General features: G+C 45.8%; 1 protein-coding gene across 1 annotated transcript; it reads left to right on the forward strand.

Moving 5' to 3' along the window:
- Positions 1 to 2,375: 2,375 nt before the first annotated feature.
- LOC121328766 (leucine-rich repeat neuronal protein 1-like) lies at positions 2,376 to 13,671 on the forward strand. Its single transcript, XM_041273811.1, has 2 exons — positions 2,376 to 2,643; positions 11,036 to 13,671. The coding sequence occupies exon 2, from the start codon at positions 11,110 to 11,112 to the stop codon at positions 13,303 to 13,305; it is 2,196 nt and encodes a 731-aa protein (XP_041129745.1). The 5' UTR covers positions 2,376 to 2,643; positions 11,036 to 11,109; the 3' UTR covers positions 13,306 to 13,671.
- Positions 13,672 to 14,215: the final 544 nt, after the last annotated feature.

The following is a 14,215-nucleotide window of genomic DNA, read 5'->3' on the forward strand; positions in this document are numbered from 1 at the left end:
TTATTTATTTTAATTATCCGTCAATCCTAAAATTCTTGGTGTTTCCAAAACTTATAGCCTGCTCCCCTATGCTTTACCAGACCTCTCTGTGCTTTACAATGCTTCCCTATGCTTTACCACACCTCTCTGTGCTTTACAATGCTTCCCTATGCTTTACCACACCTCTCTGTGCTTTATAATGCTTCCCTATGCTTTACCAGACCTCTCTGTGCTTTACAATGCTTCCCTATGCTTTACCAGACCTCTCTGTGCTTTACAATGCTTCCCTATGCTTTACCACACCTCTCTGTGCTTTACAATGCTTCCCTATGCTTTACCACACCTCTCTGTGCTTTACAATGCTCCCCTATGCTTTACCACACCTCTCTGTGCTTTACAATGCTTCCCTATGCTTTACCACACCTCTCTGTGCTTTACAATGCTTCCCTATGCACCAGACCTCTCTGTACTTTACAATGCTTCCCTATGCTTTACCAGACCTCTCTGTGCTTTACAATGCTTCCCTATGCTTTACCACACCTCTCTGTGCTTTACAATGCTTCCCTATGCTTTACCAGACCTCTCTGTGCTTTACAATGCTTCCCTATGCTTTACCAGACCTCTCTGTGCTTTACAATGCTTCCCTATGCTTTACCAGACCTCTCTGTGCTTTACAATGCTTCCCTATGCTTTACCAGACCTCTCTGTGCTTTACAATGCTTCCCTATGCTTTACCAGACCTCTCTGTGCTTTACAATGCTCCCCTATGCTTTACCACACCTCTCTGTGCTTTACAATGCTTCACTATGCTTTACCAGACCTCCCTGTACTTTACAATGCTTCCCTATGCTTTACCAGACCTCTCTGTGCTTTACAATGCTTCCCTATGCTTTACCAGACCTCTCTATGCTTTACAATGCTTCCCTATGCTTTACCAGACCTCTCTGTGCTTTAAAATGCTTCCCTATGCTTTACCAGACCTCTCTGTGCTTTACAATGCTTCCCTATGCTTTACCAGACCTCTCTGTGCTTTACAATGCTTCCCTATGCTTTACCAGACCTCTCTGTGCTTTACAATGCTTCCCTATGCTTTACTGTACCTCTATGCTTTGCAATGCTTCCCTATGCTTTGACCTTTCTTAAAACAGATCAAATAAAAGGGCTGACCATTCTTGCAGTATTTCATTCTAAAGTTGTACCTCAATCCTGTGGCTTTGACGTAGAAGTGCAAGTACAGAAAGTTGTAATTTTGACAAACTGCGCCATCTAGTGGTAATTTCTAGTTTATGCAGTTGAATGATACACTAAAAACCATCACACGTCATCTGTCTATCTATATCTAAAAAAAACATATTGTGAAACTATTTGAAAAAGAAAGAAAAGAAATGATCCTCCCTTTCTCTTAGAGGGGTTTCTCTTGGAGTGTCAGACACTATTTTCGATCAAGTGCTTTTCAAATTGAGTGAGCCCACTTAAGTGAGTGCTAACACTCACGTTTTGATTCTTGAGTGTTGCACTTAGAAATGCAGTAAGTGGAAGGCAAGTCCATTAAAGCACGTGGCTTCAGCTCTTAAGAGTTCATTAAACGTCATGGGAACATGCTTGCAATTGGTTGCCTAGCAACTGCCTCTTATTTTGTTGTTGTAGTTGTAGTTGTATTAATGAGGATTGGTCCTTACGGATAAACAAACACACAATAACAACAAATATTCTTGAAAGTCGTGTTTAATATATTTGACATTAAGGAGCATGTTTGACATATAAATCTGAATTCGAACTATTCTACTTTATTGATTTTCCACCGATAAACCCCTTCTGTTAATTTTTCACCCCGTTTTTCGGGAGGCTGTTCAGAGAGTATAAGAATCTCCCTTTGTCTCTCTCTGATCCACCAGCACAGAGCAGAGGGAGGCTGTGCAGAGAGTGTAAGAGCCTCCCTTTCTCTGTCGCTCTCTGTCACACAACGTTTCCACTAAAAGTCTTTCTCAGTGTCTAGAAATATTGTCTGTTTGTCATTACATTATGCGTTGATTAATAATAATAATAATAATAATAATAATAATAATAATAATAATAATAATGTTTGTATGTGTGTGTTATTAGTTTATTTTATTGTTAATGATGCCAGTCAGTTCTGCATTACCTCATGCATTATTTTATGTAACAGTGTTTACAAAAAAGGCACTTTGCCAAACACAAGACAAAAAATCAATGACGGATGAGTCAAACGCAAAGTACATGACCGGACTCCCGCGATACGGTATGAAATCAGCTCCCTTTATTGCATGTTCTGTGCATCACTAAACCCAACCGAGACCTATGACATCATAGCGGTACCGGGGGGAGAACCCGCCTTTTTGGTATGATTGGATGGGCACGGGGAAAAGGGGGCGGGACTTGTTTAGCGATTGGGCTTCAGAGTTGTCGGTCAGCGCTAGGTGGGCGGATCCGAAGGGGGCCGAGTTGAATATAATTATAAGGTAAGTTACAGAAGAGGCGAAGAGGAGAGATCCGTGCAGCAGAGAAAAAAAAGAGATGGAGAGATAGAAAACTACACAGAAGAAAGAAAGAAGCATGCCGGATGAAAAAAAGACTTATTTAAACATATAGGTACAGCCATAAAGCGGTTCATCAGAATACTCCCAAGCACACCGTGTTACCAAGGTAAGGGCGTCTCTCTCTCTCTCTCTCTCTCTCTCTCTCTCTCTCTCTCTCTCTCTCTCTCAGGAAATACAGTTCACATATATTACATAGTACTGGGGAGAAATATATGTTTATCTTAGCTGTTTTTTAATGGTTCTCTCTCTCTCTCTCTCTCTCTCTCTCTCTCTCTCTCTCTATCTATCTATATATATGTATAGTAGATAGATAGATAGATAGATAGATAGATAGATAGATAGATAGATTTTACTATTTTACTACAACCTAACTAGCAATAGACACGCTATTAGATTCTGCGCAAAGTTTAAATTTTGCTTCCACCTGCACTAGCCTGCTGTTTGCAGTATATCTCTCAAAGGATAATGTGCACATATATATGCAAATGTGAGCGTGTAATAAACCCGCATACGGTTACATGTTCTAAGACGCTTTGAAATGTTGCCTGCATCGTTACATCCAATAAACAATCTCTTTTAAAATCACACGCTAACAAGTTTGATTCACCAGTCCCTCCAGGATTGCTCCTACAGAAAATCGTTTTTTTATTTCTTCAGTCAGAAATACGGGCATGTTAATTTGGTTTTGTTTATTTTGCTACCCAGCTGCTCAGCGGCACTCTTTAAACTGTAGGATGACACGTGCTGCACACAGACACTGCCAAATAATGCTGAACAGAATCACCCGAACCTCGCAGGATGACAGCAGGAAACTGTTTTGCAATATTGAGAGACCATTGTGCTAAATTACCCAGACATCACCGTGTCTTGTGACACGTCTTTAGGCAGACAGATACAGCACAGGACACTGCGCACAGATACAGCACAGGACACTGCGCACAGATACAGCACAGGACACTGCGCACAGATACAGCACAAGTCACTGCACACAGATACAGCACAGGACACTGCACACAGATACAGCACAAGACACTGCACACAGATACAGCACAAGTCACTGCACACAGATACAGCACAAGACACTGCACACAGATACAGCACAGGACACTGCACACAGATACAGCACAAGTCACTGCACACAGATACAGCACAGGACACTGCACACAGATACAGCACAAGACACTGCACACAGATACAGCACAAGACACTGCACACAGATACAGCACACAGATACAGCACAGGACACTGCGCACAGATACAGCACAGGACACTGCGCACAGATACAGCACAGGACACTGCACACCGATACAGCACAAGTCACTGCACACAGATGCACACACTGCACATACAGCACAAGTCACTGCACACAGATACAGCACAGGACACTGCACACAGATACAGCACAAGACACTGCACACAGATACAGCACAGGACACTGCACACAGATACAGCACAAGACACTGCACACAGATACAGCACAAGACACTGCACACAGATACAGCACAAGACACTGCACACAAGACACTGCAGACAGATACAGCACAAGACACTGCACACAAGACACTGCAGACAGATACAGCACAAGACACTGTACACAAGACACTGCACACAGATACAGCACAAGACACTGCACACAAGACACTGCAGACAGATACAGCACAAGACACTGCACACAGATACAACACAAGACACTGCGTACAGATACAGCACAAGTAAACGTTTCCTTATAGATGTGGAGGCTATGTGAGCGACATAGCGCGAGCGTGTTTTGTCGAGTTCCTGGGTGCAGAAGAGGAAGCTGGCTGGGTCGTGGGATCGGAGGACACCCGCTGAACCTTCAGTTCTCCTGAGCAGCTGTGCAGGGGAATTGCTGCAGTGAGGGGGAAAAAATAATTGAACATTATAAATTGGTGTTCAAAACCATTCTTTTATACTTGAACTATTTCATAATAAAATGTAGTCAACATACAGTACAAGCAAACCTTTGGAGGCAGTTCATTCAAACAAATTCAGCTGGCGAAGAATTGTTTGTATTGTCGGAAGCAAAGCGATGTCGGCCGTCCTTCCGGGTTTGTAAACAAATAAAGCACTCTCAGCCTCAAGACCTGCTGGGAAAGAACTGCCAACGCCAGTCAAAAATTAGCACGGAAACTGAGGGAGGGTTCAGGAGACATGCAGATTTGGCTGTCAGTCTGTCGTCATGGAAACAAGGAGCTCTTTAGAACCTCAATATGCAGTGTTTACTCAACAGTGTTTAAGTTTTAATTGATGTGAAAAGATTATGAGAGATGACAGTGAGCCCTTCGAAGTCAATCTAGTGCGAGGGCCTGTTGGCATTTATCTTTGTGAAAAAAAAAAAAAAAATTAAAAAGAAATCAGGCTGTCTTAATTATTAATAAAGCTGCTGTGAATTTTTTTATGTGCTTTTATATGTATCTATAACATGCTGCTACAATTGAGCTGATTTCTGCTGATTTTTGACTAACTAGGTTGAAATGTTAAGATGTTAAAAAGTTAAGGTATCATTTTCCTGCCTCTCCTGGTCACTGTGTATTTGAAGTTTTAGGAAAAAAAAAGAGAAAGGGAGGCTCTTATACTCTCTGAACAGTCTCCCTCTGCTTTGTGTTGGTGGATCAGAGAGAGAGAAAGAGAAAGGGAGGCTCTTACACTCTCTGAACAGCCTCCCTCTGTTTTGTGCTGCTGGAGCAGAGAAAGAGAAAGACAGGGTCTTATAATCTCTGAACAGCCTCCCTCTGCTCTGTGCTGGTGGAGCAGAGAAAGTGAAAGAGAAAGGGAGGCTCTTATACTCTGAACAGCCTCTCTCTGCCCTGCGCTAGTGGAGGAGAGAAAGATAGGCTCTTATAATCTCTGAACAGCCTCCCTCTGCTCTGTGCTGGTGGAGCAGAGAAAATGAAAGAGATAATCTCTGAACAGGCTATGTGATTAATTCAATGCGTTTTTAAAATAGTTCATTTGAAGTGAATCATTTTTGGGGGTTTTTACGTACTATTCAGCAAGGCGAAAAACTCCTTTGTTCCCTCAGTACAAGTGGAAGGTGTTTCTGTTCCCCTGAGGGATGCAACCGCGCAGTCTGAGTGCTAAATTATGCTGTTCTAACTGAGCTTCAAGATAAAAGGAAAAAAGTGAAATCTAATTTGTAATGTACTTTTATAAAGTAAGAGGCACAGAGCAGAGGGAGGTTGTCCAGAGAGTATAAAAGCCTCCCTTTCTCTTTCTCCAAAAGTCTCCCCTCCCTTCTTTAAAGGAGTGCTTTCTTTCTGTTTTGCTGGCAATACAGTAGCTGTGCACTAGATGGCGCTGGTGCTTACTAATGTAAAGACACCGATCTAGCCTACATTACTTCTGTCTATGGCAGGAAATGACGAGCAGCTCCTGAATTTGCAGGCACTGTAAAAGGAAATGGCACATTAACCCATTCAGTGCCCTTATCCTTGTTTGAGGAACAGGTGACTTTGTTATTTTCCGCTATACTTTTTCTCTTGCACTATGTTGTAATGCTAGCTTACTCTGAATTTTGAATTTTGAATGCTATGCGACAGGCATGCGTTTTTCTTAACCATGCTCGTAACAGGGTCAGAGCGCATTCATTTTATAAAAGGGAGTGAAATTTTAAACCTGGTTGGGAAATGCATTTAGGGAGCTGATCAATGGTCTAGCTTTGTTGCACAAGTCAAGTCTTCTTACCAAACACAGTTTCAGCTTCACTGTAATGCAATCTTACCTGACAGCAGTGGCTGGTTTCACTAAGCACAGCTACAGTTCTGGCTAAAAGTTTTGCATCGCGTACAATTTTAGGATTGAGACATGAATAATAAATTCTCTCTCTCTCATATATATATATATGCTTTACAATGCTTCCCTATGCTTTACCAGACCTATGTGCTTTACAATGCTTCCCTATGCTTTACCACACCTTTCTGTGCTTTACAATGCTTCCCTATGCTTTACCACACCTCTCTGTGCTTTACAATGCTTCCCTATGCTTTACCAGACCTCTCTGTGCTTTACAATGCTTCCCTATGCTTTACCAGACGTCTCTGTGCTTTACAATGCTTCCCTATGCTTTACCACACCTCTCTGTGCTTTACAATGCTTCCCTATGCTTTACCAGACCTCTCTGTGCTTTACAATGCTTCCCTATGCTTTACCAGACCTCTCTGTGCTTTACAATGCTTCCCTATGCTTTACCAGACCTCTCTGCTTTACAATGCTTCCCTGTGCTTTACCATACCTCTCTCTGCTTTACAATGCTTCCCTGTGCTTTACCAGACCTATCTGTGCTTTACAATGCTTCCCTATGCTTTACCAGACCTCTCTGCTTTACAATGCTTCCCTGTGCTTTACCATACCTCTCTCTGCTTTACAATGCTTCCCTGTGCTTTACCAGACCTCTCTGTGCTTTACAATGCTTCCCTATGCTTTACCAGACCTCTCTGCTTTACAATGCTTCCCTGTGCTTTACCATACCTCTCTCTGCTTTACAATGCTTCCCTGTGCTTTACCAGACCTATCTGTGCTTTACAATGCTTCCCTATGCTTTACCAGACCTCTCTGTGCTTTACAATGCTTCCCTGTGCTTTACCATACCTCTCTGTGCTTTACAATGCTTTATTACACATTGCTGTGCTTTTACTACATTTGAAACATGGCTTTAGCTAGCTTTAACATCATTGGTTATCTGAGAAAAAAACATTGGTACAATAAGATCCAAAGTTAGGTTGAGCTAAGATGTAAACATGCCCTCCATTAATAAAACAGAAGTTTTGGCTTAACATATCTAGCCTTTTTATGTTTTTGACAATGATATGAGCAATATTTGAAAGAAACAAGGCGGTCGGCCTAAAAAGGTTTTTGAGAGCCTGCCATTGGTTCCCTGCTTTCTCGGGCGGTTACCATGGCAGCCTGGCAAGGTGGCCCTGTTCCCTGCTGTACAGAAGGCCCCCAGAGGCAGCTGTCTTGACCAGCACCTGTTAATGCAATCAGGCAAGCGTAGGAAACACTGTCACGCTGAATGGGCGAAACATCGGCTAGGGAAAAGGGGGGGGGCACCTTTTAATAAAACCTGGAGAAAGTGAGAGAAGGACACAGGCACATTCAAAAACATACATATATATATTTTTAGTAGCAGTGAAACTGGGGCAGAGAGAGAGAGAGAACAGCTTTGTCCAGCCCCAGATTTAAATTTAAAAGAGCCAGCTTCCCAACACTTGTCAAGGGAACGTGTGTTTGAAAACAGTGAAGTTGCTTCTAGGCTTTTGATGCCACGGTAACCGCACTCGCTAATTTCTATTTGAAATCTGTATACAGACAGAAAAGAGAGAATGTCACAGACAAACAGACCAATGAAATGTAGGCCAAAGTGTCTGTATATCAGTAACCTATTCAGCCGATGCTTTTATCTAAAGAGACAGAGACTAGGGGGGTGAACTCTGCATCATCAACAACTGCTGCTGCTGCAGAGTCACTTCCAATAGGACCTCGTTTTGTCTCATCTGAAGGACGGAGCACAAGGAGGTGAAGTGACTTGCCCAGGGTCACGCACACACACACACACACACACGCACACACACACACACACACACACACACACACACACACACACACACACACACACACACACACACACACACACACACACACACACACACACACACACATGCACACACACACACAGTGGCCGAGTCAGGATTTGAACCTCCTGGTATCAAGCCCCTTTCTCTAACTGCTCGATCCACCAAGCCTCCTTATGCTCCAATAAAATAAGGAAGGGAGTTTTCAAATCTCGATTCTCGCTCCTATGATACACAGTGCAATCTAAACTGGCTTCAGCTACTGGGGGAAAACAAAATCCCCCCTCCCCCTGCTGTGTAATTCACAGTGTTTATAGCGATCTGTCTTGGACTGTATTGAAAAGCTTTGAAAGCCCTGGCTGTTTTTTTTCTCTCGTCTGAAAGATTGATATAAAGCTGTGGAGAGTGCTGGCATTTTTATCACACACTCCGGATGCGTTTTGTATTTATTGTGGCAATTTATTTTTACAGCCCTTCTGCCGCGGTGATACAAGGTGTCAAGCTTCTTCCATATACTTAGAAAAAAACAAATTAATGCCATACTTTGTTTAAGCATCAAGCTCGGGAAAGGGTGTAGTTAGGAGGCTGTGTGGTCCAGTGGTTAAAGAAACAGGCTTGTAACCAGGAGGTTCAAATCCCAGCTCAGCCCCTGACTCGCTGTGGGTGACCCTGAGCGAGTCACTGAACCTCCTTGTGCTGCGTCTTTGGGGTGAGACGTTGTTGTGAGTGACTCTGCAGCTGATTCATAGTTCACACACCCTAGTCTCGTATCTTGTAAAGCGCTTTGTGAGGGTGGTCCCCTATGAAAGGCACTATATATACATTATTTATCAATGTAGTTAGGACTACCATTCTACCATGTGCAGCCTCATCCCTGTGCTACCAATGCCCCTCACTACAGAACCATTATTGCATTGCATTATTTAATTGATGCTTCTTGTAGTGTCGCTTCATGGCCCTGAATGTGTCTGGGGGAAGGAGAGAAGCCACTAGACTGCAGTGACACTGAGTGAGAGAGGCAGTCAGACTGCACTGAAATGAGCCAGCGGTCCTGCACTGAACATTATACCCTCCTGTGCAGTATTTCCACGCACACTGAGATCTCTTAGCAGAACCAGAGACTTGAAACCTCATTTAGTCTCTCTTGGTTCTCGGAAGACGGAAGAGGCTGTGCTGACTCTGCGTCTGGATCGCTAACCATTGGCCGCATTCCGTGAAGGACAGGCGTACTGCCCAATCAGGCATGAAGGGGACAGAAGTGAATGTGGAACCTGGTTTTTAGTATCTTGTTTAGGTTCTACTGTCGAAAGTGTTGGGCTGCAGTAGCTCAGTTGTTGGAGAAGGAAAGAAAGCGGAGGCAGTGGGTTTGAGGAGCTCAGTGGTTAGAGAAAGAAAGCGCTGGGCTGCAGTGTGGAAGGCAATGGGTTTGAGGAGCTCAGTGGTTAGAGAAAGAAAGCGCTGGGCTGCAGTGTGGAAGGCAGTGGTTTGAGGAGCTCAGTGGTTAGATAAAGAAAGCGCTGGGCTGCAGTGTGGAAGGCAGTGGGTTTGAGGAGCTCAGTGGTTAGAGAAAGAAAGCGCTGGGCTGCAGTGTGGAAGGCAGTGGGTTTGAGGAGCTCAGTGGTTAGATAAAGAAAGCGCTGGGCTGCAGTGTGGAAGGCAGTGGGTTTGAGGAGCTCAGTGGTTAGAGAAAGAAAGCGCTGGGCTGCAGTGTGGAAGGCAGTGGGTTTGAGGAGCTCAGTGGTTAGATAAAGAAAGCGCTGGGCTGCAGTGTGGAAGGCAGTGGTTTGAGGAGCTCAGTGGTTAGAGAAAGAAAGCGCTGGGCTGCAGTGTGGAAGGCAGTGGGTTTGAGGAGCTCAGTGGTTAGATAAAGAAAGCGCTGGGCTGCAGTGTGGAAGGCAGTGGGTTTGAGGAGCTCAGTGGTTAGATAAAGAAAGCGCTGGGCTGCAGTGTGGAAGGCAGTGGGTTTGAGGAGCTCAGTGGTTAGAGAAAGAAAGCGCTGGGCTGCAGTGTGGAAGGCAGTGGGTTTGAGGAGCTCAGTGGTTAGATAAAGAAAGCGCTGGGCTGCAGTGTGGAAGGCAGTGGGTTTGAGGAGCTCAGTGGTTAGAGAAAGAAAGCGCTGGGCTGCAGTGTGGAAGGCAGTGGGTTTGAGGAGCTCAGTGGTTAGAGAACGAAAGCGCTGGGCTGCAGTGTGGAAGGCGGTGGGTTTGAGGAGCTCAGTGGTTAGATAAAGAAAGCGCTGGGCTGCAGTGTGGAAGGCAGTGGGTTTGAGGAGCTCAGTGGTTAGATAAAGAAAGTGCTGGGCTGCAGTGTGGAAGGCAGTGGGTTTGAGGAGCTCAGTGGTTAGAGAAAGAAAGCGCTGGGCTGAATGGTTGAATAAAGGAGAGGCAACATGTTACAATTTGATCGCGTTATAGGCCTACAGTGACCTCTAGTGGGACAGAATTATAATGCCATCATGTGTAAACACTCTCTACAGTCAAATAAAATGCGCAGTATGAAGGCATGAGCAGAACTTGAGAGACTATTACAAGAGTTATTAATGAAGAGTGCATGCTGCTTATGAGGTTAACTATGACATAGAAACACACATAGCTTACAAGCTGTAATTTAAAGAAATCTGTGTTATTGCTGTAATGAATCCTTTAATGAGGAGAGGGGGTTTTTTTTTTTTTTTTAATAATATATATATATATATATATATATATATATATATATATATATATATATATATATATGTGTGTGTGTGTGTGTGTGTGTGTGTGTGTGTGTGTGTGTATATATATATATATTTATATATATATATATATATATATATATATATATATATATATATTATATATATATATATATATATATATATATATATATATATATATATAAATATATATGTATTTTTTGTCTTTGCAGATTGCTACCATTGTAGCTGACTGGACGCTTTCCAATAGCTGTAATTTCGGAGTCTTCTCTGTACCTTTGAAGAAATGGGGAGGAGAACCGTTCATAGGTGGCCCACCTTGGCATCCCAGCTCCTGGCGGCCTGTCTGGTCCTGAGCACCTCCCCTTCCTACTGCCCCCCGCAATGCGTCTGCGACACCCGTCCCTGGTACACCCCGCAGTCGGTGTATCACCAAGCCAAGACGGTGGACTGCAACGAGCTCCAGCTGAACAGCGTCCCTTGGAACATCTCGATGGACACTCAGGTCCTCCTCCTGCAGAGTAACAACATCTCCCAGGTGACCTTCGAGCTTCAGAACCTGGCCAACTTGACCGAACTGGACTTGTCCCAGAACCACTTCGCTGGGATCCTGGATGTCGGCTTGGCTAACTTGTCTCATCTCATCACCTTGTACCTGGAGGAGAACCAAGTGCAGGACCTCCCTGATTACTCCTTGAGGGACCTGGCCAGCTTGGAGGAGCTCTACATCAACCACAACCACATCTCCAGCATCGGCCCCAAGGCGTTCTCTGGCTTGGGCAACCTCCTGAGGCTCCATCTGAATTCCAACAGGCTCCGGACCATCGACAGCCACTGGTTTGAGACTTTGCCCAACCTGGAGATCCTTATGATCGGAGAAAACCCCATCCTAGGCTTGAAGGACATGAACTTCCAGCCTCTCTCCAAGCTCCACAGCCTGGTCCTGGCTGGGATGGAGCTTAAGGAAGTCCCTGCAGATGCCTTCAAAGGTTTGGAGAACTTGGAAAGCCTGTCGTTCTTCGATAACAAGCTGGCGGCCGTGCCCAGGGCGGGCTTGAAGACCCTCCCGTCTCTGAAGTTCCTGGACCTGAACAAGAACCCCATCGTGAAGGTCCAGACGGGCGACTTTCAGGATTTCCCGCACTTGGAAGAGATCAGCCTGAACAACATGGAAGAGCTGATCGCCATCGAGGAGAAGGCGTTCGACAACCTGCCAGAAATGGGCAAACTGGAGGTGAAGAACAACCCCCGGCTCTCCTTCATCGCCCGTGGGGCTTTCCGGAGAATGTCCGGCCTCCGCACCCTGATGATCAGCAACAACGACCTGGGCTTGCTGCACCATGAGGTCCTCGCCTCCTTCCCCAGCCTCGACGAGATCAGCCTCCACAGCAACCCTATCCGCTGCGAGTGCCTCTTGAACTGGGCCTCGGCCTTTGGCAGCCCAGCGAACGTCCGCCTGCTGGAGAGCCAGATCACCCTCTGTGCCTCCCCGCCCCAGCTGAGCGGCCACCAGCTCCAAGAGGTCATCTACAGCTGGGGCTCGACCTTCAACTCCTGCCTGCCCCTGATCTCCCCTCACGGGTTTCCAGACCATGTCAACACAACCAGGGGGGCTTCCTTGTCCCTGGATTGCTGGGCGACGGCCGACCCGGCTCCCCAGTTTTATTGGATCACCCCCGCTGGGGTTAAGGTCACGGTGGATACCACTTCAGGGAAGCACCGGCTACATGGACAAGGGACTCTGGAGATCCGGCAAGCAGGCGCCAATGATTCCGGGCTCTACACGTGCGTGGCGTGGAATTCAGAAGGCGAGGACACCAGGAGCATCACCTTGCACGTGGAGGGGGGTGGCCTCTCCCTTCCTGCTTCCGAAGCCTCCAATTCCACGGACGCCCTGGCGATCCTGGCCAAGCAGGTCCACGCCCGTTCCATGGTGGTGGAGTGGAAGCTGTACCCGGGAGGTCCCAGCCCTGCCCACGAAACCGGCCAGCCTAAATGGGCTTCGGCGACCGTGACGATCCACAACGCTCAGATCAGCTACACGGCTAAAGTCCCAGTTGACATCCCAGAGTACAACCTTACCCATCTCCAGCCTTCAACGGAATACAAGGTCTGCTTGACCTTGTCGGCCGCCGCTGGGGGTCACCAGAGCCAGAGCTCCTGCGTCAATGTGACCACCAAGGCCACCTCCGCCATGGAGATGGTGGACCAGCCCGGCAATCTGGCTCTAGCGGCCGTAATGGGGTCTATGTTCGCCCTCTTCTTCATGGCCCTGCTGGTGTTTTACATGGGCCGGCACATGAAGCAGAAGGCTTGCCACCACTCCCTGAAAAAATACATTCAGCACACCACCTCCATCCCTCTGAGCGAACTCTACCCTCCCCTCATCAATCTGTGGGAGAACGAAACCGAGAAAGAGAAAGAGTGCTCCCTGGAGCCACAGACCGTGCAAATAGACACTTCAAAGACATACATGTGTTAGTTACCTACTGCCACGGGACTACCAAAAGAAAAACTGGGGCTGGGGGGGGTAGATGCCATTCCTTCTAGGCTGGAAGATGCCAGATCACCCCCTCACATCTATGGAAATGGCACAGTCCGCATAAAGCATTAGTGGAATTCTGGGAAGTGTAGTTTTTTATTTGATGTTTCCTCCTTTGTATGAAGTTGCAGTTCGTTTTTTTTTTTGTATTTTTGTTTTTTTTATTTAGCTTTGGTAGGCAAAGGGCCTTAAGCGGATATAGTTTAGCCAAGAACAAAGTATAATTAGGGGGATTAGAGTCTTTAAAATCTTGGTTGACAAAGTTAACCCCAGTTATAAACACAGCACAGAAACCTCAACCAGAGGACACACAGTTGGAAATGAAGTGGAGATAGACTCAGGACAGAGGGAAGGAGACTCTTCTTCACACAGAGAGTGGGGAGGGGATGGAATGGGTTTCCTAGTCATGTTGCTGAAGGAGACTCTTCTTCACACAGAGAGTGGGGAGGGGATGGAATGGGTTACCTAGTCGTGTTGCTGAAGGAGACACTTCTTCACACAGAGAGTGGTGAGGGGATGGAATGGGTTACCTAGTCATGTTGCTGAAGGAGACTCTTCTTCACACAGAGAGTGGTGAGGGGATGGAATGGGTTACCTAGTCATGTTGCTGAAGGAGACACTTCTTCACACAGAGAGTGGTGAGGGGATGGAATGGGTTACCTAGTCATGTTGCTGAAGGAGACACTTCTTCACACAGAGAGTGGTGAGGGGATGGAATGGGTTACCTAGTCATGTTGCTGAAGGAGACTGTTCTTCACACAGAGAGTGGGGAGGGGATGGAATGGGTTACCTAGTCATGTTGCTGAAGGAGACTCTTCTTCACACAGAGAGTGGTGAGGGGATGGAATGG

Source organism: Polyodon spathula, chromosome 16 (assembly GCF_017654505.1).
Source record: "Polyodon spathula isolate WHYD16114869_AA chromosome 16, ASM1765450v1, whole genome shotgun sequence".
In the NCBI taxonomy this organism is placed as follows: Eukaryota; Metazoa; Chordata; class Actinopteri; order Acipenseriformes; family Polyodontidae; genus Polyodon; species Polyodon spathula.